The sequence below is a fragment of the Coenobita brevimanus genome, chromosome 18 (genome assembly GCF_032717465.1).
Source record: "Coenobita brevimanus isolate Jiangsu-jjx chromosome 18, ASM3271746v2, whole genome shotgun sequence".
In the NCBI taxonomy this organism is placed as follows: domain Eukaryota; kingdom Metazoa; phylum Arthropoda; class Malacostraca; order Decapoda; family Coenobitidae; genus Coenobita; species Coenobita brevimanus.
This window is the reverse complement of record NC_136971.1, coordinates 18591699-18617286: the sequence shown is the minus strand read 5'-3', so window position 1 is coordinate 18617286 and position 25588 is coordinate 18591699. Positions and strand designations below refer to the sequence as shown.

Genomic DNA, 25588 nt, shown 5'->3' with positions numbered 1-25588 from the left:
AGGTGACGAGATGACGTTGCCATGGCAATTTGTGCCCACCACCGTGGCTCTCTTTCCAAGTGCGAACATACAAAAGCTCCAGCCCATCCCCATTCTCGCCTGAGCCCGCCTTCTTGCTCTCAATGAGGACATACCCTAAAACAAGGCCAGCATGAACATCTACCATTATGCAACATTTCGCATTCCAAGGTTAAAAACCATGACTACATAGAGACTTTGGCCAGGACCCCTGGGGAAAAAAAAAAAAAAGGCCAAATGGTTTTGGGTGCCACACTTGGGGCTGACCCTCAAGAACCCAATCCTGCCTGAAACCTGGCAGAGAGGGTCTCCAATTATACAAAATGTCATTTTCCTTACACTCCTTCCATAAGGTCTGAACCCCTTGCTTCAAGAAAGTACAATAACACAATTTCTAAACACTATACACAATGACTCAATAGCATCCCCCCCCCCCTCTACCCAATGCTATATTTCAAATACAGTACAGTACACAGGCACATAGCCACTACAGCCATCCAAAACCTACAATCAAACAGCATCTTTCATGTACCTCCACCAGACATTCATCCCATGGAACCTATCCTTCCCTAAGATATGTACCTTCATCTAACCATGCTATGATATGCCTAACACCCTTCACTGCTTCAGTACCAACACTAAATTCATCTCATGAACAATCCATTTTGCCAACATCATACTGCTAACCATCACATGACAACACACTTAAATAATGCACTTCTCTTCCACAACACAATTCTTCATATACTCTCAACAAAAGATCAGTGTGAGTACCCAATTGAAGTGTCTTGTTTAATTCAGTCCACCAGGTCTACATCCCGACCAATCTGGAGTCACATCACCACCACCACCACAATAACATTATTCAGATAAACTTTGGTTAAGAAATAAGAAAAAGAAGTGAGATAAAGAGGAAGAGGTATGTGAGAATAAAGTACTGATGGTAGAAAGACAGTTCTGTCATGGCCAGCCTCTTTCAGAAAGGTTCCTGGGAGGAAAAGAAGGAACTGAATATTATAAGGATGACTATCTAGAAAACATCACAGTAAAAGTAAAAACTGTGTATTTAATTTCCCTGTAAACTTGCATATTACAGAAGAACCTGTAGCAAAGCTCCACAGAACTCGAGAAGATGCAAGTACTGCAGTAATAAAACTTTCATAAAGAACTCAACAACAACATGCAAAAGATCAGGAATGAATGAATCTGATGTAAATAAGGAGGAACTAGTAAATGTTTCTACCCTACAGTGCATAATATACAGAAAGTTATGGCCAAGTTCTCACCCAATGTTTTTTATCGACCTCTTCATCTGCATCCCATTTACGTGTGAGGAAGGGGAATTTTTCGCTAATAATTTCACCATCGAAGAAGGTGGTTAAGGTTGGGTACTCCTCTGTCAGGCCCTTAATCTTGAGGTAGCCACATAGGTATGAATTTGCTTCATCTACATGCTGTTGAAAAGGATAAAAATAAAATTATCGTCACACACAGGCTGTCTACAATTAGCCCATCTTAGTCTTTACGTGAATAGAATAACTGCACTGTATGGACAAAACTCTAAAACTGGCAAATACAGTACCACAATACCCTGTAATGAATAAATCTGTGTTAATCAACAAATACGTATCCACAACATCTGAAGAGCTAATTGACTTAACATGTATTTAACCCTAGGTCGCGGCGGCCCTAAACTTTTCCTGTCCGTGGTGCAGGAAAAAGTTAAAAAACAATTGTGTTTTCACCATGTGTTTTGACCCACTTATACCTAATCAAACATAACATTTTACTCAGCCAAAGTTTACACTACACACTGAAGATTCACAACCCACTTATCAAGCATAAGCATGCAGCAAGCCCAAAAAATGACTGAAAAGTTCACAATATATCCTGTGGCGGGGGGGACACAATCTGGCCGCACTATGGGGTGGTACTACTATTCTGCGGCCAGGTTGTGTTAGGAAGAATATTGCCACCGTATTCCCTGCGTGTCGTAAAAGGCGACTAAAAGGGGCGGGGTGAGGGGACTAGGGACCCCCTCCTCTGTTTTTTAGTTCCTAAAAAGAGACAGGCCAGAGAAAAGGTTGGGGGATGGAGTTATCCCCGTACCCTGAAGATTGGGTCTATGAATGTGCGTGGATGTAGTACGATTGAGGCTAAAAGGGAGGAGATTGGGAGAATTTTTGTGAGAAGAAAGTTGGATGTGTTAGCTTTGAGTGAAACGAAGATGAAAGGGAAGGGTGAGTCTATGTTTGGAAGTGTGAATGGAAGATAGTCAGGTGCTGACAGAGGAAGGGCAAGAGAAGGTGTGGCCTTGTTAGTGAGTCCGGAAGTACAGCAGTGTGTGATTGAATGGAAGGAGGTGTCATCGAGACTGATGTGGGTGAAAGCGAAATTTGAACGTGAGTTGTGGGTGTTTGTGAGTGCATATTGGCCTGGTAGTGAAAGGGATGAAGAAGAGAGGGAGTCATTCTGGAAAGATGTTGATGAGTGTCTGTAGAGTTTTGGAACGAATGTGAATGTGGTAATGATGGGAGATCTGAATGCTAGAGTGGGAAATGTAGCAGTTGAAGGTGTAGTTGGTATGCATGGTGTGCCTGGAAGAAATGAAAATGGGGAACGAATGATAGCGATGTGTGTTGAGCGAGAGATGGTGAATGGAAATACTTTGTTTGAGAAGAAAGATATCTATAAGTATACATGGGTGAGACAGGAGGGTGGAAGGGTTATTGATAGAGCTTTGATGGACTATGTGGTTGTGTCTAGGAATGTAAAAGGAAGATTGTTGGATGTGAGAGTTCTGAGAGGGGAGGGTGGAGATATGTCTGACCACTACCTAGTGGAGGGAAAGTTAAGAGTAGGAAAGAGATGGGTGAGAGCTAGGAGGGTTAGGCGTGGCAGGGAGGTTTTGAAAGTGAGTGAGCTGGATAAAAGAGAGAAAAAGATAGAGTATCAGGAGAAATTGAAAGATGAGTGGAACGTAGTGAAAGATCGGGAAAATGGCAGTGTGGAGGAGGAATGGCAGTTGTTTAAGAGTGCTGTGGTGGGGCATGCAGAAGAGGTGTGTGGTGTGAGACGTGTGGGTGGTGGTGTAAGAAAAGGAAGTGAATGGTGGTGCGAGGAAGTAAGTATGGCTGTGGCTGAGAAGATATGTGCATATGAAGTGTGGCTGCAGAGGAAGGATGAGTTGTCATATGAAAGGTATAAGGAAAAGAGGAATAGGGCAAGAAGGGCTATGCGTGATGCTAAAGTGGCAGCAGATGAGAGGTGGGGTAGGCGGCTGACAGAGAATTTTCAACAGAATAAGAAAATGTTTTGGAAGGAGGTGAAAAGGGTGCGAAAGGGAGAGTCTGGGAAGGAAGAATGAGTAAAAGCAGAGGATGGAAGGATGTTAATTGAGATGGATGCAGTAAGGAAGAGGTGGGCAGAGTATTTTGAAAGATTGTTAAATGTAGAGGAGGAAAGGGTGGCTGAGATTGTGGCGGATGGAAGGGTGCAAGGAATAAATGTGTTGAGAGAGTTGAATGACTCTTTGATCACGAAGGAGGAAGTGGAGAAGGCAGTAAAGGAGAAGAAAACAGGGAAAGCAGCAGGTATGGATGGGTGTGCTGTGGAATGCCTGAAGGGTGGTGGAGTGACTATTGTTGACTGGTTAGTAAGATTGTTGAATGTGTGCTTTGTGAAAGGTATGGTGCCAATTGACTGGGCAAGTGCTTGTGTGGTCCCATTGTATAAAGGCAAGGGTGATAAGTATGAATGTACTAGCTTTAGGGGTATAAGTCTGTTGAGTGTTGTAGGCAAGGTGTATGGTAGAGTGTTAATTATGAGAGTTAGACAGGGTACAGAGGGAGTGATTGGTGATGAGCAGTGTGGCTTTAGGAGAGGGAGGGGATGCGTGGATCAGGTGTTTGCTGTGAGACAAGTGTGTGAAAAGTATTTAGCGAAAGGCATGGATGTGTTTTGGGAATTTATGGATTTAGAGAAAGCGTATGATACAATTGATAGGGAGGCTTTGTGGACTGTTTTAAGATTGTATGGACTTCATGGTAGGTTATTAAAAGGGGTGAAAAGTTTTTATGTAAATAGTAGAGCGTGTGTAAGAGTGGGAAATGCTGTGAGTGATTGGTTTCCTGTGAGAGTGGGGCTGCGACAGGGATGTGTGATGTCGCCTTGGTTGTTTAATATTTACATGGATGGTGTTGTAAGGGAGGTGAATGCAAGTTTTAGGTGGAGGTCTGAGTCTGGTGAATGTTGATGGTGGAGAGTGGAATCTGAAGCAGCTGCTGTTTGCAGATGATACTGCACTGGTGGCTGATTCAGAGGAGAGATTGAGACAGTTGGTAGAGGAGTTTGGAAGGGTATGTGAAAGGAGGAAATTGAAAGTAAATGAGAATAAGAGTAAAGTGATGAAGTGTACAAGGTTGGTAGATGGTAGGGGGATGAATATAGTTTTGAATGGCGAGTTGCTTGAGGAGGTAGAGTGTTAAATATCTAGGGTCACATGTTGCTGTGGATGGAAGAATAGATGCAGAAGTGAAGTTTAGAATAAATGAAGTAGGAAAGGTGCTGGAAGGAATGAAAAAAGTGTTTAGATGTCGTTCGCTTAGAATGGATGTAAAGAGAAGGCTATATGAGGGTGTTGTGGTACCGACTGCATTATATGGGGCTGAAACATGGAATATAGGTGTAGCAGAGAGGAAAAGTTTGAATGTAATGGAGATGAGGTGTCTGAGGAGTATGTGTGGAGTGACACGTATGGATCAAGTGCGAAATGATGAAGTGAGAAGGAGAACTGGAGTTGTTCGGGGGATGGTTGGTAGAGTTGAGCAGAGGGTGTTGCGATGGTTTGGGCATATGGAGAGAATGGATAATGAGCGACTGGTGAAAAAGATAACTAGATCTGATGTGAGAGGTGTAAGGCTGAGAGGAAGACCACAAATAGGATGGATGGACAGTGTGAAGAGAGCACTGGATGCGAGAGGAATGTCTGTTGAGCAAGGAAGAGTGGCTGTGCGTGACAGAAATAAATGGATAGAAATTGTGAATGATTAAGTGATGACGCAGCCCTGAGGGGATATTCTCCCACATTTGGTCTGATCAGCTTGTCAGGTCAGGTGCGGGTAAGGGGATGGGTCTGTTATGATGTGGCAGGGGTAAACCAGTTCTGCTGTCAGGCCCTGCTGCTGATGTCACTGATTGCATTGCGCAGTTGACCCTTGTGCGGTGTGGGGCGGTGAGGATCTGTCCGTTCTCCCCTTTGGGGCTAAGATGCGAATGAATGTGTTTGAATGGATGAGTAAATGGGGAGTGTGTCGTCCTGTCTCGGCTACCTCCCTTTCCTTGGGGGAAGCAGCCTAGGTATATAGATAGATAGATAGATAGATACGAAGCCAAGGTGTTAAAACAATCCATTTCTAAAGCATCATCATCTTAACTCAGCTAAAAAATAAGCTGCAGTTACCTTAAGGGCTGACTAGAACAAGTTTCTTTGGAGTGTTGCACCCAAGTGGTTTTAGATAAAGAATTTCTTTTGGTACTGGAAGTAGTTTTATGGTTATGTAAACAGTCAGTCATGGAAAACTAATTTTACTCCAACATTTAACACTCTCCTTCATCGAACTTCAATAAACAATACCTCCAACAGCTTCTGACTGATAAAAATGAAACTAAACACATTTTCTATGGTCAATAAGAGAATTATAACATATCTGGGTCGTGATAATATCCACACTAAGATAAAATTTAAGAAGCATAACACGCTGCATTAGGCTACATCATGAAAATAAAATTGACTAGGTCAGCAGCAGCGCTGTGGCAGCAGAAGTGTTTGCACAGTGCCAGATTAAGTTAGACTGACCCCGTTGTTCAGTCAACTGCTTGCAACCACCATACAGACCAAACATTTTTTGGGATAGTATCTCTCATCTTAAATGCCGGGACCAACTGCTTAGCCCCGGGCTCCTACGCTCCTCATGGGGCGATGTAGGATTGGATGATGGATGGATGGATGGATGGATGTTTGGATTCAGTGCTGGAGGCTTCCCACAAGAGGGCTTACTGAAAGTAGTGCTGAAGAGGACACTTTTCCATGATGTCATCAATATAACAAGGTGGTTCCACTGCCTGGCTAAACAAACACCCCTCAATTTCTCCCTATTCCCAGATGGGAGAGTAGTGGACTGCAACAGAAAAACAACTTCAGCATAATGTCCACCAGATGCAAATTTTACACAAGCTAGGAGCACAACAAGAAATGTACAGTACTATGATTATCTCTATGCATGTGTAGCAGATGATAATTTTCAAGATGCAAGTTCATTATGTTCAGCAGATGCACTTCAGCAACAAGAGTATGCTATCAGACAACTAGTTGTCTTGCTACAATGGCTAAATTTCAAAAATTATTTAACCCGTACCATCCCGCCATCGGCATGGTGCCGACAGTACAAAATATCTCAATTAATCCCAGTGACGTGATGGTGCCAACAGCTAAATTCGAGCGCTGTAGCGTGTCTCAAACCACTTCAATCTAGCTAATTTTTTGCTAACGTGTAGCTTAACATATTGGCAACACTGTGCCCAAGCATTTGTGGCAATGAGTTTGGTTCTGCATGAGTGGGTAACATCAGTGTGCCACTGTCCATCACAGTGTCAGAATGCTGAAAAAATCATGCCACTTTTCTGCCTCATTGGGCTATAGGAGGCTGCTGAAATGGTCATATGGGCCTTTCTGTCCCTTCATTTAGTGATTCTTCTGAAGAGGAAGACCTAGATGACTCTTCTGGGGAGGAATATGAGCCAGTGGAAGAGGATATTGCGAACGGGGAATCCCTCGTTCTCCTCGCCTGTTCTCTCTCATCCCTCCCAGCTGGGCGGGAATACGGCACTCATGGCTTAGGAAACTGGGCTAAAAACACAACAGATGGCCATCCTGCTCTTGTTTCTCCTATAAGGAGTACCTTTTTTTGCTTTTCCTTGAATTATGTGTCCTTTTGGATTATTTTTTATAAAAATTTTTTCCATTTTTGGTCCAGGACCAGGTGGGTATTAAATTGCAAAAATACCTGGGATGGTATGGGTTAATCATACACTTCTAATGATGTGTTAAAGTTTGCAAAATAACATCAGAAAGAATAAGTGTGCATGGTTTCTTGTGACCACAGGCTCATCTGAGCATAAACTGGGTGGACTGAAGGCTGAAGCTGCTGTTTTCCTCCAGACCACCATCCTCCTTTTGAAGGAAAGGCAAGGAGCTGAGAGATGCTAATGTAACTCTGCAGTAGAGACTTCAGCTGGAGATGTTTATCATGTATGAGTACAGCATGCCCCCTTTCAGATGAGGATGTATCTGAAAAAATCCACTGCATAACGATTTGTCATAATTCGATATCGTCAATTTTAACGTCAGGTCAATGGGGATATGTTTTTGGCCAAAAGTCACCCATCCAACAAAATCTACAAACAGTTTGCAACTCACCTAAACTGGTTGTTATTTCGCTTCACTGTACTTCACTTGCCGCTCACCACCAAAAATATGATTAAAAACAAGTTTCCAATGTACTTAAACTGGTAGTTATTTCACGTTACTGCCCTTCCCTAGCTGCTTGAACTCAAACACCACACAACTGTTCCATCACTGTCTCAAACACACCCAGTAGTGACAAGTGCAAATGCCACCTTGAAACAAACAAATGGCTGCAGACTTGCATAAAAGTGACTGTATACGCAAAAACAGCAACTGTATGTCAACCAACAAGAATTCATATGGGATCACAATCACCATGTGGGCAAAAATTCTATCATATTAAAAAAAAAAAAAAAAATCCTAACCTTTTTGTCATCATATAAGTGATTCATTTCACACCAGTTCTCTGCGTAATGAGGGTCAGCTTCATTCTAACCACAAAAATTTTAATGTCCAAATTTTGGACACATATAAATTTCAGATACCATACTTTATTAAATTGCGGCCATTTTCATTGTCCAAAATTAGCTTTTAAATTAAATTGATGGCTACACTTACCTGGTACAGACTGACCTTACTAGCAAACATCTGGTCACCCATACTAAACCCTTCCTTTCCTCCTCATGGTAAGAAGCTCTTTATTCTTTTATTAAATGTTACCCAGAGTCACTGTACAGTACACCCTCAACTTACCGAACCATCTTTAAACGACCACCTTCAGACAAACATCATATTCATTTAACGAATTTTGTTCAGTGCAGGAAACACTGACCAGAGTGGTGTGACGAACAAACACAGATTTATCCAAGGTCTACTTGCAGTCTTTATTTGCAGTGCAATTACTTCCTGAAATGTAAGAATAAACACATGTTCGTAAATAAAGCATTTACTGAGAAAACGAGCCATTTAGACCTGGCTGTACTGTATGTTATTGTGTATGAGTGTACAGCCAAACAACACTATATTTAATGATCTTTGTTCAGTAAAAGCCACGATGCCTGGGAAATTATTGAACAGCATGGTGTTCAGATTTAACGTCAAGGGTCTGGTACCAGTTAGTTATATCGAGGGTGTACTGTCGCTGTTTCAAAAAAAGTTTCTCTGCCTGACCTCCTCTCTTACTGATTCTCCCATCTTTCCTGTCATTTTTTTTTAGGCTACACTTCTGTCCTTTTCAGATGGCTTTACACCAATTGACAAGCCTAATGGTTTCCTGTAAGCCAGGTAACCATTTACATCACTGGGTGGTAACCATATCACCAACCCATACATGTTCCCTATGTGTCAATAACTGGGTTGGTGGAGGTTTAGTGCTCCTCCCCATAAAATAACTAACTCAGAGACAAACGGACACCCCTTATGAGATTGTGGCGTCTGGCTTTAGGAAGGTAGGTTGGTGCACTGCTGTGAAAAAAGTACACAACATTTAGAATCAAGTCACAAGCAGGTAGTATGAGACGAATTTGGTGATGGAACACAACCATGTAAGACATAATAATGTGATAATACAGTAATCCCCGTAATATCTGGACGCTCAATTTCCAGACATCCCCAATTACTGGACATTTTCGTCCCAGGATCCAATATTCCCCAAATGGGCCAAAAACTGCAAAAAATTCGAAAAAAATTTGATTATTCCCACCTGTAATTTGAAGTTGGCACGCGCAGCGTGGGCCAAATGTGTTTTGGTGCATCGTTCCACCGAAGTCCGCTACAGCACCCCTGCATCCTCCCCACTTACCGCCCATCTCTCATTGTGTGTGCATGCTCATCGTCATGGCCGCCCACATGCTCGCTTTTGTGGTGGTGCTGCGTGGCATGGAGCTGAAGCCTGCTGCTGAGAGGTTCGCAAGGCTTCACGATGCCCCAGACTTCAAGGCATCCGAAGGTTGGCTCTTCGCATTCAAGTTACGACATGGCCTTACCAACCGTAAGTCTCATGGTGAAACTTTGGACGCCAACGAGGATGGAGTAGAGGAGTTTCAGCACAAGGTGAAGCGCTTGATCAACAGGGAGGGCCTCACTCTCGGTCAAGTCTATAACGCTGACGAAACTGGCTTATTCTATCGCTCTTTGCCTACGAACACTCTAGCTGAGGAGACGGAGAAGCGTGTACCTAGCCGCAAGCTCTGCAAGCAACGGATATCTGCTTTGTGTTGTGCCAATGCTAACGGCATGCACCGGTTCAAGCCCGTTATTGTTGGTCGTGCAAAGCAGCCTCGGTGTCTTTGTGGGGTGATGGATGTCCTTCCTGTCGTCTGGTACCATTCCCTGAAGGCATGGTTCACAGCCTACATCTTCAGAGACTGGTTCCACCACCATTTCGTCAAGGAGGTCATCCATTACCAGACGGAGAAACTGGGAATCCCACGCGACAAGGTAAAGGCCCTCCTTCTCCTCGACAATGCACCTGCTCACCCGTGCGACAAGGACTTGGTGGTTGAGAATGGGCGCATTAGGTGCATGTTTCTGCCACCTAATACTACTGCTCTCATCCAACCAATGGACCAAAGAGTGATCGTGGCAACGAAGAGGCTGTACCGACAGAAGTTCTAGGACGAGGTTATGGTTGTTCTCGAGGACGAGGACGAGCGCAGGGAGGGACGGGACACGTGGGGCCAGCGGACTTCGGAAAACCTTCGCCGCTACAACATCAAGTCTGCCATCTACAACTGGGCCAGTGCATGGAAGGAAATCCCTGTCAAGACTCTAGAAAATGGTTGGTCTCATCTGCTTCTCGGAACGGATGTGGAGCACAAAATCCTAGGTTTTGACGTGGATGACTTCCATGCATGTCTACATGCGCATGAGTACGATGCTGATGTGGACGAAGTGCGTGAGTGGTTGGATGACAACGAGGGCGATCCTGGGTATCAGACATTGTCTGATATCGAGATTGCATCTCCAGTTGCAGGTGTGAGTGCCCAGCTTGAAGATTCCAAAGAGGATGGCGATGATGATGCGGACTCCTCTCAGCGTGACACTACTCCAGTCATCCCCAAGCTGAGCGCACTCCGGGAACACCTAGAATTCATTCTGGACTACCTGGAGCACCTGGACTGCGACAGGGAGATGGGGCCCTTGGGACTTGTGGAGGAAGTGCGTGCTTTCAGGCAGCGCATCATTAATCATCAAAATCGTCATTCCTTGCGTCACTCAACCACTGACAGCTTTTTTAGGCCCGTGACCATCGCTGAGCCCAGCCCTGGCTCCAATCCATTGCCTCCCCAAGACAGGCCCTCATGCTCCGAGCCACAGCCCAGCACATCAGGCACGGTGGATCACCACTCGACATGAGTTTGCGCCTCTCTTCAGAGTCGTCTGCAGTGGGTACGCCATCACCACGACCCAGCGATGCACCCCTAGGTCACCTGCATGAGCTACGCTCAGACTCTGACAGTGATTAGACGCCTGGAACTTCTCCACAAGACCACACGGGAAATTACAGTGTTGTGCAGTGAAAAAAAAAAAATAGTGCATAGTGTTAGGGAATTTGAGTTCTGAGTGAAAAGACAAAGATTTAATTGACTTTCAATGTAACGTAAATTAACCAGAGTGTGTTATGTTTAGAAAATGGTTTTATGAGTGGAAAGACTTTAAGTGCAGAGTGCAACATGTTTTTCATTAAGATACACTGGAGCGCAAGTAAGACAAGAGTGCACAGTGTTAAGAGAATGGAATTCTGAGTGCAAATGACTAAGTTCAGTGCAAAACTTCATGAACAGTGTACTGCAAGTGCTTCAGGAACTCCTTCTTACTGTCAGAGTCTGGGAGGAGGCAGGTTATTCATCGAGATGGCCAGGGACTTGCTTTAAGTACCCAGAATGTTTCATATTGTACTGTATTTCACATACTTACCTCGAAAACCTCATTTCGCTCTTTTATGTACCTTATTGGTGTGAATATTGTCTTAGGTGCTATGCATGTGCAGTAGGTAGGTGTTTTTCTGAGTTAGGCTAGGTTAGGGTCCATAACTACCAGTCCAGGAGCCAGGGACTTCTTTTAAGTACCCAGAATGTTTAATATTGTATAAACTCACCTCTAAAACCTCATTTTATGGTTCTTTTGCATTTATTTCAGTCTTTTATGTCCTCTATTGGTGTGATTTGGGTCTTAAATAGGTCCAATGCATGTCCAGAGGGAGTTGTATACGGTAGGTGTTTTTCTGAGTTAGGGTCCATAAGTACAAGTCCAGGAGGCTGGGGCCCAATATCCGGACAGGACCACTTTCCGGACGTGCCTTAGGCTCTATAACATCGGATATTGAGGGGATTACTGTGTGTGTATATATATATATAAATATATATATATATATATATATATATACAGTGGAATCTCAAATTTTGACAGTTTAGAATTCAATGAATCAAATTTTGATGCATTTTGGAGTGGTCTACCTACCTTACTTTTCGATGCTCTCAGGGCCAGACTCCAACCAAAACAAGCAAAGATACTATTTTTGATGCAAACCAAAATGCTAGAAGAAGGAAAATTATAAGAAAAAGTATCAACATAACCTAATATCGTATGTGACGTGCACTCAGGGCCAGACTCCAACCAAATCAATCAATCAATCATTTCCTGTGGCACCCTCGGGGATGCATAGGGCCTCGATGAACTCACACCACCACATCCTATCTTGTGCTAACTCCTCAAGATCTCCCCAACACTCATCTCCAGCTTCCCGTCTCATTGTCCTCATCCACGTCTCTTTTGGCCTTCCTCTACCTCTCCTACCAAGTGCCACCCACCCTGGTGTACCTCGTACTATTCCCTGTCTCCTATACACATGTCCTAGCCACTTCCATCGTGAGAACCTAACATATTCATCGACCGGCTGCACTCCCGTTATTTCTCTAATTCTACTATTTGGTATCCTTTCCCACCACTTAGCTCCTAATATTCTTCTAAGTGCTTTGTTTTCAAACACCAAGAATTTATTTTCCGTAGTCACTGTGCTGTACCAAGACTCTTGTCCATAAATTAAGATACTCCTAACCATTACCTTATAAAGTTTGATATTTGTATGCATAGAAAAATTGTTATTATTCCAAATATTTTTAAGCATTCCCATTGCCTGATTAGCCTTCTTTAACCTTTCCTCGAATTCAAAGTTCAAAGACCCATCCTTGGCTAAACAAGTACCTAAATATTTAAACCTATCAACTTGCTTTACAACCATACCTCCAGTTACACATTCCTGCGCATTTTCCATATTCATATTGATTATTTCAGTTTTTCCACAATTAATAACCAAACCCACCTTGCGACCTTCACTCACCAAACAGTCCAACACTCTCTGCATCTCTTCTGGCCCATCACAAATCAAAACTATATCATCTGCATAATCTAAATCCAAAAGTTTCCTGTTCTCTCCCCAAAGTATACCTGCACCGGTTTCTGTTCCAACGCATTTCATAATGTAATCAATGACCAATATAAATAGTGAAGGTGATAGAACACCACCTTGAATTACTCCGGACTTGACTTCAAACGAATCACTCAGACAACCATCAACCATCACTTTACAAAATGTGTCCTCATGCATGTTCATAATGACCCTCACAAACTCCTCTGGTATTCCATAATGTCTCATGATCTTCCCCATAGTCTCTCTCGAAACACTATCAAAAGCCTTTTCAAAATCAACAAAACAAAGACTTAACGGTACTCTCATTTCATTAACTTGCTGCATCAAATGCCTAACTATAAAGATCTGATCATTGCAACCACATCCCTTTCTAAAACCAGCCTGTTCATCCCTCAGAATACGCTCAACCACCGGCTCCAACCTATTTAACAACACTCTACTGAAAACTTTCAAAGCTATCAGTGACAAAGAGATTCCCCTCCAATTACCACATTCACTCAGGTCTCCCTTCTTCGGAACTTTAACAATTACACCGTTCTTCCAAACTGATGGTAGTAACCACGTCACCCATATCTTATCGAATAGCTTGGTCAAGATCATTATTAATCTATCCCCCTCCACTTTAAACATTTCCGGAAATAAACCATCCTCCCCTGGTGCCTTATTATTCTTTAACTGTTTTACTGCTTTCTCCACTTCTGCAAGCCTCAACTCTCCTGTTTCTATATTTAAATCTTCCTGAGCAGACGGTATATCCTCTTCTGGTGGTATTGGTCTATTAAGAACTGTCTCAAAATGCTCTTCCCATCTATTTTTAATATCTCCATCTTTGGTCAATAAATTTCCTTCCCTGTCTCTAACTGGTATTTCCTTGCGTTTATCTGCATTACCACTCAGTTCTCTAATCGATTCATATGCTATTCTTTGACTCTGTCCATCATTTTTGTTTATTAAGATTTCAGTCTCTGCAACCTTTTCATCCACACATCTTCTTTTATCTCTCCTAGCTAACCTTCTTACTTCTGAATTCAAACTCCAGTACGCAGCTCTTGCTAATTCAATCTCTCGTTCATCAACGCATTGCATCTCACTCCTCAATTTAGCCTCACCTCTCTTTTTTATCATATCCCACGTTTCCTCTGATATCCATTTCTTTCTCCTGAATCTATGTCTCCTTCCAATCGTACATTCAGCAGTCTCATGCAAAACTTTGTTCACATCCTCCCACATCTCATCTACACTTCTCTCCCCCTCTTCCAACGTTTCCAACACCAAAAACCTATTTCTCCAACCAAAACAAATAGATAATATTTTTGATGCGAACCAAAATGCTAGAAGTGGAGGAAAATTATAAGAAAAAGTATGAGCCTAACCTAATATCGTATGTGACGTGTCAAGAGGAGAATGAAAATCAACATCATTTATTCACACAGTATATGAAGCATACGATGATATGGTTCCGAGACAATTCACCGTCAAATAATTCCCCATCAAAACATGGACGATTTCCCGTCAAGACAATTCACACCCTGGACGATTCCCCATCATTCTATAAATATACTTATTATTAATTAATCAATACTTTAATAACTCAAATATATAACAACAGAAATTAAAGGAAGAGAATCAACAGTAGAAATACTAAAACAAAATGATTTATAGGTGGTAGCAAATACAGTAGGCAGAATACTGAAACAGAGAAGTACAGTACAGTAATTATGAATATAAGAAGCAACATACAAATGAACAATAGAGACTGAGAAAAAAAACAGTCATGTTTAAAGACAAGAGCTCCCAGATGGTAGTAGGCACCACCAACAACAAGCCATGTGCAAGGCGATGCTCTGTTGGCGGCCATTTTGCAACTGTCCTGCCAGCAGCCAGCCCTCTACAGCCAAGTGCTGCACTTTCAGCCTGTACCTTCCACATGTGGACATGCATTTCACTGCAATTTAGTTGTATGTATTTCTTTGTATTTTCGTCACAACTTACCTGTTTCAAGATGGCAAGCAAGAGTGGTTCTTCGGATAGCAGTGGTAATGGACGAGAGCAGCCTGGCACCTCTAAATCTTCACAGCCAAAGGAGAAATGGCAATACAGGAAAGGGCAGAAATACACCAAGCATACACGTGCAGACAATATGGCAATACAATGCAGAAATAGTTACTTAACCACAATAATAGTTCATAAAGTTTACAGGAGGTGTGGGCAAAAAATCATGATTTTAGGTAGTCAGGTTCGGAATCCCTGGACCCAAACTAATTTTTCCCATAACAAGTTCAGTTTAAATTTTGATGATTTGAATTTCACGGTGATTTCTAGGTACATATTCCCACTGAAATTTGAAATTCCACTGTGTGTGTGTGTGTACACACATATATATATATATATATATATATATATATATATATATATATATATATATATATTTCATTCATTCATTCATTGCCAGACGCCATGTATCCCAAACGGGGTGGCCAAGGGCTCAGAGTTAATTGTTTTACAGGAAGGGGCACTAATCCTCCACCAACCCCACTTGACACGTAGGGATGCCAACAGCATCTGGTGTTCCCAGGCGGTCACCCATCCAAGTACTAACCAGACCCAAATATATATATATATATATATATATATATATATATATGTTGGAAAATTAGACTCTTGGATATTAACCCCTTAAACGCGGATCGTCTCGTTTGCGACGCTCGGCAAAAAGGACATAACGGTGGATCGTCACATTTGCGATTCTAGTAAATTTTGAATAACCGCGGGCAAGCAGGCTCCAGCTGGTATTGCGACGCTCGGCAAAAAGGACATAACGGCGGATCGTCACATTTGCGATTCTAGTAAATTTTGAATAACCGCGGGCAAGCAGGCTCCAGCTGGTATTGTCTATCAGTACCACCACCCTTTAGCTACAATTAGCATACTTTACCTTTGTACTACTGACCTCAGTTGTTGCCAAGTATCGCGTTTTTCCCCCGTCCCCCCACCCCCACCACGGCCCGGCCAGCCTGGCTGTGATACATGGCAGCGCTCTGAGCGCTCAGAACTGTAAATCTGCGCTCTCCTCTCACAAGCAGTTTATGCTAATAGGAAACACTTGTTTTCCCAGTTGTAACACTAGCTTTTTTTCTAACGATTTGCCCCTGTTTAGCGTCAGTTTACTGCAGGCTTTCAAAGTGACATTATGACGAGTTCTAGCTCTTCCCAGTCAGTGCAAGCGGCCGACAGGAACGAGAATAAAGTGGCGGGTGTAAGGCAGAATAAAAAGCGCGCCGTGGTGATCTTTTGGGAAGTAATATGATTGAAAATAATGTAGTATACATGTTTTTAGCTGTGAAAATGGAAATGTTTGTTGAGTGACGGGAAGACCGCCACCACGGTGCATGTCAGCCGTACGCTCCGTTGATTTTAGCCTTATTTTCAGTGCTTATTGTACAAATACGGATTCCAAACTACCTTTACGTTGTAGTATAAAGTTTACTGTGACAGAATGAGGCTGTGGTAGAGGGGAAACCGGGTTGCTGGAGGTGTGAAAGTGAAGATTTGGTTACCCAACTTTGCAAGTCTCCACAAGTCCTTAGGTAGTCCACGAAGGCTCAACAACTGCCTCTGGAGAAAGCTGAATGTAAGTACTATCTGCCATACCAAGTATAATGTTCTAGGGTTAATCTCTGATTTTTGGCTAATATTTTCCTACAGGTACTCAGACCGCGATACAACCCCGCCACTCGGGGGGGGGGGGTCGACTGTTCACGGCCGCGTTTATGGGGTTAAACAAACTGAAATCTATGAAGATCTATGCATACAATGTGAGAAGCCTCGCAGATTACAAACTTGATAACCCAATGGCTGAACTGGAAAACATTAGTTGGGATACTGTAGGTTTGAGAGACATCCACAGAAAAAAAGAAAAAGTAATTCAGCTCAAAGACAGCAACCACCTATTTTACTACAGAGGAAGGGAAAATGAAAGACTTAGTCGCACAGGATATCTAATTAACAGAAATCTTGCAGACAACATTGTTAAATTCAGCAGTGTATCTGACAGAGCAGCATTTGTTGTCATTAGACTGTGCAAAAAATATACCCTGAAAATAATACAAGTACAGTATATGCACCAACTTCACAAAGCTCAGATGAAGAAATAGAAACATTCAATGATGACATCTCCCAGAATATGGAAGAAGAAAAGACAACATATACTGTACTGTACTATAATCATGGGAGACTTCAATGCAAAAGTTGGGAGGTCAAAAAATGGAGAAGCATGTATGGGAAAATTTGGAGTGGGAGAAAGGAATGAAAGAGGAGAAATGCTTGTAAATTTTGCTGAAATGTTCAACATGAGAATAATAAGCACATTCTTCCACAAAAGAACAGGGGGAAAGTGGACCTGGAGAAGCCCAAATGGAGAAACAAAGAATGAAATCAACTTCATTATAGCAGATAAGAATATCACGATCACAAATGTCACAGTTATCAACAAAGTAAATATAGGGAGTGATCATAGAATGGTGGGATGCACAGCCAGATTCAATTTCAGAAGTGAAAGAAAGAAGATGATTAAAGATAAAAAGATATGCCCAATAAAAGTAAATGAAAACAAACCAGCCTTTCAGTTGGAAATAAGGAACAGATTTCAGGCTCTAAGCAATGCTGAGGGTGACATTGATGAGCTGAATGACAGACTAACAAAAGTGCAAAGAGAATCAGCGGAGGTAGTGGGGAAGCCTAATGCAACTAAAGCCAGGAAATATTCATAAGACACTTGAGCTTACGAAAAAAAACAAAGGAAATGAAAGTAAAAACAAAGAATGATGAAACAGAACGAGCAGAATTAAATAAGCTTATCAATAAAAGTCAAAGAGAAGAAAAAAGAAAGAGAAACATGGATCGGATCAAAGAAACTATCAAAAATGGAAAAAGTCTGAAACAGGTCCAAAGTAAAATGGCACTAAGAAAGCAACAAATGACATCACTGAAAGAAAAAAACAGTGAAATCATTAAATGCACAGATAAGATGGTGAAGAGAGTTGAAGAATTTTACAAAGAACTGTATGCACCAATGACAGTAGTACCAATAGCTAACTTTTCAGTTGACAAAAGTGATATACCTGAGGTAACGCCAGACGAAGTAAATATTTGTCTTAAAAATATGAAAAGAGGGAAGGCTCCAGGAGAAGATGGAATAGTAACAGATTTACTGTTGGATGCAGGAGTAGAAGTACAAAATAGGCTTGCTCACTTATTTACCCACTGTATCAAACAGAAGAAAATTCCCAAAACTTGGTGTAATGTAAGAGTTACTTTACAAAAAAGGTGACTCAAAAGATCTTAGTAACTATCGACCCATTGGCTTATTATCAGTCATTTACAAACTCGTCACTAAAGTCCTTATGAACAGAATAACAACAATTTTGGAGAACCAACCTCGTGAACAGGCAGGATTCTGAAGCAGGTATTCAACCACTGATCATCTACATACAATGAATCAGCTAATTGAGAAAACTACAGAATATAATAAACCACTGCGCTTAGGTTTTGTTGATTACGAAAAGGCTTTTGATTCAGTGGAGCACAAAGCGATTATAAATTTGGAGCACAAAGTGATTATAAATTCACTGCGAGAACAAGGAGTGAATGAGAACATTGTAAAACTGCTCGAAAACATATATCAAGAGGGTACTGCTACAGTTAAATTACTGTACATAAGGACTCGGAAAAAATTAAACAGAAGAAAATTCCCAAAACTTGGTGTAATGTAAGAGTTACTTTACAAAAACGGTGACTCAAAAGATCTTAGTAATTATCGACCCATTAGCTTATTATCAGTCATTTACAAACTCGTCACTAAAGTCCTTATGAACAGAATAACAACAATTTTGGAGAACCAACCTCGTGAACAGGCAGGATTCTGAAGCAGGTATTCAACCACTGATCATCTACATACAATGAATCAGCTAACTGAGAAAACTAGAATATAATAAACCACTGCGCTTAGGTTTTGTTGATTACGAAAAGGCTTTTGATTCAGTGGAGCACAAAGTGATTATAAATTCACTCCGAGAACAAGGAGTGAATGAGAACATTGTAAAACTGCTCGAAAACATATATCAAGAGGGTACTGCTACAGTTAAATTACATAAGGACTCGGAAAAAATTAAGATTGAGAAGGGCATGTGTCAGGGAGATACAATTTCACCAAAATTATTTACAGCATGCCTAGAAAGTAAGGTATTTCAAGAATAAATAAATACATAAATAAATAACTTTATTTCCACTAAGCAGTGGAAAAATAAAAGAGAAAAGCTAAATCATTAAAGATTTGCAGATGACATTGTCCTAATCTCAGAAACAGCGGAGGCATTGCAAGAAATGTTAAATGACCTGAACAGAGAAAGTCTGAAAGTAGGACTGAAGATGAACCAATGTAAAACTAAAGTACTGTAATGTTTAATCCACAAACACCAAAGAGTGTCATCAGAATATGCACTGAAATTCTTGAAGAAGCTGAGGAGTACAACTACTTAGGACAAATACTAAAATTAACAAAAGATCATGAGAGCAAAATAAAAAGATGCATAACAAATGGATGGAAAGCTTTCAGTAAACATAGAGACATTATGAAAAGTAGCTTGCCAATTTGTATGAAAAGAAAAGTATATAACGAATGTATAATTCCAGCTATGATGCATGGTTGTGAGACCTGGAAACTGACAAAATCGATGGAAAATAAATTAATCTGTTCTCAGAGCGCAATGGAAAGGTCAATGTTGGGAATATCTTTAAGAGACAGGAAAAGATCAACTTGGGTGAGAGAGCAGACTAAAGTCAAAGATATTATAGAAGTTATAAAAGAACAGAAATGGAGGTGGGCAGGCCATATAGCAAGAATAAGGGATAACCGATGGAACAAGAGGCTGACAGACTGAACACCAAGAGATTGTAAGCATAACAGAAAAAGGCCAGACAGGAGGTGGAGATGAGATAGAGAAATTTGCAGGGAAAACATGGCAAGATTGGCCCAGTCAAGGAATTCATGGAAAAGGTTGGGGGAGGCCTTTGTTCAGCAGTGGACTAGTTATGGATGATGATCAGCAGTGGACTAGTTATGGATGATGATGATATATATATATATATATATATATATATATATATATATATATATATATATATATATATATTGTGATGAAATTTCAGTTTACTTTTTATGTGTTATTTTACTTGTATTTTAGTACTGTACTATGCAGCTGTCTGAGGACTGTGCTAGGAGAATGGGGCCAATGTTTATCTGTGAGTCCCCTGACATCCCTATTTAGCCTCATCAGTACTTGCAGCGTGCCTTGATGAAGTTTGGAAGCCTGGTTCTCCTGCTTATTGTTTGTGATTAATTACAAAATTATGTTAACCCATCTGACTATGTTTTAATACAAGCCCCTGCAAGTTAATCACTTGACACCTTTAACCCTCAACATTTGTAAATAGGACACCAGCACATTATCTATTTTAACATCAAACACTGGTACATTTTCATACTGGAATATGAAAACACTATCTGGGTACCCTGCCTTTCAGGATGGGAGAAATCTTAACTGCCACCAGACGATTTTATTAGGCAAGGGTTTTAAGTAGTCTTCCTTATGTTAACTCTCCACAAAAAAATCACTATGTACCTCATTTTTGTAACTTTCAGATACTTTATTCTGGTTATGAATGAGCTCCGGCCATCTACTGTTTAAGAAACCAGGAAGAATATTCTGAGCAAGGCCAAATCACTCACGATGATTCCACTTTCACTATCGTCTACCACATACGAAAGTGACACGAAGTCGACTTGTATGGCTCTCCGATATTCACGGATTCTTGTTTTCAAGAATCAATGCCTACTTTCATAATAAAGGATTCCTTAAATAAATCCATAGGCTTAGTTAACTGATAATACGCAATGCCCCTCCCTTGGAGAGAAAAGAACTGAATGACCTGACCTGCAACACCACCTCCACGTCGTAAGATTGACCCTTGGATTTTTGATGACCCTGGAACCTTGACCCATTGTAGAGGAGGCTTCTTGTGACCCCAGGCTGACCAGAGTTTGCTGGGGGAGGCGGATCGAGCGACGACATCTCCGTTTTAACAGGCATGGTAGACCCCCTTCTGCTGCTCCTTCAACATAAACAAGACCTTATTCCTGCTGGTAAGTTCACTGTCTTTTAAAAATTATTTCATTTATCCTTACTTTTAACTGTCCCATAATTTCGAAGACAGTGCAAGAAGCCGAACAGAAATATCAAATATTGTCAGTGTGAAAATTATCAATCCATTAATACCCACAGATTAGCAAAGTAAATATTACTGGAACCTGAATCAGAGGCGCCTAGAGGTTGTCAGTTCAGGAGAAACTACGAAGTCACGGCGTATTTATCTTGCCCTGGTTACTTATCTAGGATAACATTATCGCACCATCTTATCGCATAAACATCTTTCTTCCAGGTAACAATGAATAAATGCACACACAATGAAAATTATAAACTACTCATATACTGCGAAATACTTTTTGGCATAGTTTCAGTCAGCCCATGCAGAGGGGAGGTAGAATATACGTTGAATTATTTTAGTATATCCCATCATGCCATGAAGGAGTGTCATTTGGGGGGGCGGAGGTGGGGGGAGGTCCAGTCGCGGGCCCCCTCTCCACGCTTTCTTTATGGGCCTCTAAATGACTGATGATTTATATAATGTACATCTATCTACTGGCAGACGCCAAAATCCCGCAACGGGTGGCCATTTGACTTTGAGTTAACGGAGAGGGGCACTAGCCCTTCGCCAACCCACTTGCTGACACGTAGGGAACACGTATGGGTTGGTTATATGGTTACCACCCAGCGTTGTAAATGGTTTCTTGGCTTACAGGAAACCATTTGGCTCGTCTATGTGTCTATTGCCAGACGCCATAATCCCGTAAGGGGTGGCCATTTGACTTTTGAGTTATTTGTTTTACGGGGAGGGGCACTAACCCTCCACCAACCCACTTGCTGACACGTAGGGAGCACGTATGATTTGGTTAAATGGTTACCACCCAGCGTTGTAAATGGTTTCTTGGCTTACAGGAAACCATTTGGCTTGTCACTCAATGTAAAGCCACCTGTAAAGGAAAGAAAAACAATAAGAAGTGACAGGAAAGATGGAAGAAATAGGAAGAGAGGAGGACAGGCACAGAAAAAGAGTGATAAAGGCTAAGGAGGAAGTAGGCAGCACTACATCAAGTGAGTAGATCATGGTCGCCACCACTAGCTTGTCACTCAATGTAAAGGCACCTGTAAAGGAAAGAAAAGCAATAAGAAGTGACAGGAAAGATGGGAGAAATAGGAAGAGAGGAGGGCAGACACAGAAAAAGAATGATAAAGGCTAAGGAAGAAGTAGGCTCCATTCTCTTCACATGTGCAAACCACCTCAGTGTATTTCTCCTAACTTTCTCAATCATATCCACATCCACCCCACAATGTTCTTTCACTTCAATCGTCAACCTGTCCCACCATGTCACTCCACATGCTCCTCTCAGACAACTCATTTCTTCTGCTCTCACTCTTGACTTATTCCCCTCTAGCAAGGTCCACGCCTCGCTTCCATACGTCAGGGTAGGGATCACAATACTATCATGCAGTGACTTCATAACTTCCATACTCACTCTCCTACTGCTCATCACCGCTTGACATAATTATTAAGCATCAGTCAGATTAGGAAGTAAATCCATGAATGCGAGAGACAAGAAGCTGTCGCCTGTGGACGTGGCGAGCGACTGGCACGGATTTTTTTTTTTTTTTTTTTACACCAGGTATCCCCGAAAGGCTAAGGCGATGCCCCTGGGTAGAGGACTTTTGGATTAAAGCGTGTAGCATTTTATGACCAGATGCCCTTCCTGATGTCTACCAATGACCCTTGGATGGATTCAATCCTCCGACCCATCAGTCAGAGTGGAGCGCTCTAACCCACTGAGCCACGGCTGCTACAGCACTGGGCACTGGGAAAATTTTAAATGGTGAAAATGCCAGGCGAGAGCAAAAACCAACAGTTTAATGATCAGACTTTTAAAAAAATGGGTTGTAGTCTGTTTTACAATGTATGTCTTGGTACGGTATCTTTAATTTTCTTTCGAAACGGACCGATCAGAGAGGAGGGGGATGAGCAGGAAGGTAACCAGGCTACAGGCAGAAAAGGAACCTTGACACACACACACACACAGAGGGAATCATCGGAGGTAGACGTCCGTCACCGGCACTCCATACCAGACCAACACGGCATTACCTAAATTAGTATCTTTGAATGAGTCAAGCTCTGGACCAGGTTAGACTAAATGATTTTTCATTATTAAAAGGAAAAGAAATAATAAGTTTAAATAAGACTGGTTCAAACAGAACAAAGAACCACGATGCGTTGAGTCAGCTGGGTTTGTTTATACTACAGCAACACGGGGAAAGTGTACATACTCTGTAAGTACATACTCTGTTCATTTAGTATTACAAAATGGATACATACTTCAGTAAAACAAATTTGGAAAAGAAAAGGGATAAAAGTAAAAAGCAAAATGATGATTTCTACCAAGAACTGGTTGAAGTGGAGACTCACAATAGACTGGCTGAACGTGTACACAAACTAGAAATGGCTTTCAAAAATGAAATTGATGAAATAAAGAAGCAAATGCACTTGCAAAAGGAAGAGATAGAAAAACTAGGAAGGGAGGCCAATAAGAAAGACACAACCATCAGTGAACTAACAGTGGAATTGAGTACGCTAGGAAGAAAGTGAGTGAAATAGCAAGTACAGTAGTCAATCACGAGAGTGTTATGCAAGAGTTAAAAAATGACACAGAGACAATTAGACAAGCAAGCAGTCTTATGGACCAGAGCAGTGATATTGAGGAGAAGATAACACAGGTGAATGAAGCTGTGCAAAGCTACAAAAATGATGTAGAAACCACGTATGCTGAAATGGTGAAAGTAAAGAAAGACTTAGAAACAAGGGTGGAAGAAAAAAGCATTAAAAAGGAAGTGAAAAGAATAATCCAAAACAATCCAAAGTTAGTCAGAGATTCTGTAGAAATAAATAAATCAATAGTAATCACTGGTATAGAAGAGGAAGAAGTTAAAAACAAGATCACTAGAGACAAAAGGAGATGGCAAATGTAATGAGCTTAACTGAAAGAAGTATCAGAGGAAATCTGTAGTAAAGACATAGAGGAACATAAAAGGTTAGGGAAATACGAGAAAAGCAAGACAAGGCCTCTAAAGGTGACTTTCCAGAGTGTAAACACTGTGGAAGAGATACTAAAAAACGCAAAGAATCTTATGGAAAAAGAGTTCAAAAATGTATGGATAAAAAGATGCCTAACACAAGAGGAACTGGAATTACTGAAAGAGAAAAGGGACGAAGCAAAAACAAAAAATGAGGGAAGATCAGAAGAGGAGAAGAAGAAATATTTTTACAAAGTAATAGGATTGCAGGTACGAAAGTGGTACCGTACACAAACAGGATGGAAGAAAAAGGAGGAAGGTAGTAGAACCATGTCATGACAAGTATATAAACAAGATGATAAAGTTGATGTACTCAAATGTGGATGGAATGGTATCTAAATTACTAGAGATGAGTGATTATGTCAGAGAAAATGAACCACAAATAATATGCTTAACTGAGACAAAATTAACACCAAGGATATCCAATGACATACTAAACTTAGAGGAATACAATATATGGAGAAGAAACAGAAATTTAAAAAAAGGAGGAGGAATTATAATATTAACTAAGAAAAATCTAAAAGTCAAGGAAATAAACCTAGATATACCATCACAAGTAGAACTGATTGCAGTAGAGATCGACACATCTGAAGGTAAAGTAATTGTAGCCAATTTGTACATACCACCCAGATTAAACACATGGGAAAGAGACGACTATGAGGACCTGGCAGAGAGTACAATTCAGAGTATAAGATCATTGCTACATAAAATGGAAGAGAAATCGGAAAGAATTATACTAACTGGGGACTTCAGTCCAAATATAAATTGGAATACTCTAGATATAAATAGCCAAGAAAGCTGTTGGGACCAAAAGCTCCTGGATCTCGTACAAGAGTTTTTTCTTAACGCAACATGTGAGGGAAACCACCAGAAAAAGAGGACTTGATGTACCTTCAGTGCTAGATCTAATATTTACTAGGCAAGAGAATGACATTGACAGTTTAATATATCACCCTCCACTCGGCAAAAGCGATCATGCAGTACTAAATTATAACTTCAGGATAGCATATGACATAGTAAACAGCAATGACGGTTACAAAAAGAGCCTAAACTATAAAAAGGGAAATTATCAAGACCTAAAGAAGTATTTCTTAGAAGTTGATTGGGAAAATGAGCCTAGAGGACAAGATTTAAATGCTGTATATAGAAAATTTTGTGAATTTTATGAAATAGGAGTCCAGAAGTACATCCCACAGCACAAAGAAGCAGATAAGAAAATACAGAAATGGTTCAATACAGAATGTAAAAAATCAAAAGAAAGAAGAGATTTGTTGTGGAATAGATACAGAAGACACAATAGTGAAAGGGCGTATAATAATTACAAACAGGCAAGAAACGACTATACAAGAATAAGGAGGGAAGCCCAAAAACAGTTTGAGGAGGATGTAATAAATAAAAGTAGTGATCAACCAAAGCTGTTTTACAGCTATATTAGAAGCA

At 41.1% G+C, this 25588-nt stretch overlaps 1 protein-coding gene across 1 annotated transcript in view; it reads right to left on the bottom strand.

Annotated features, from left to right (window-relative positions):
* LOC145391410 (glucose-induced degradation protein 4 homolog) overlaps positions 1-21033 on the bottom strand; it is a 72551-nt gene extending 51518 nt beyond the window's left edge. The window contains exons 1-2 of the mRNA XM_080266017.1: positions 20846-21033; positions 1305-1472 (exon numbers count right to left, since the gene is read on the bottom strand). Coding sequence (XP_080122143.1) covers positions 1305-1472; positions 20846-21001 — 324 coding nt within the window. The 5' untranslated portion in view covers positions 21002-21033. The remainder of the gene's footprint in view (positions 1-1304; positions 1473-20845) is intronic.
* Positions 21034-25588: the final 4555 nt, after the last annotated feature.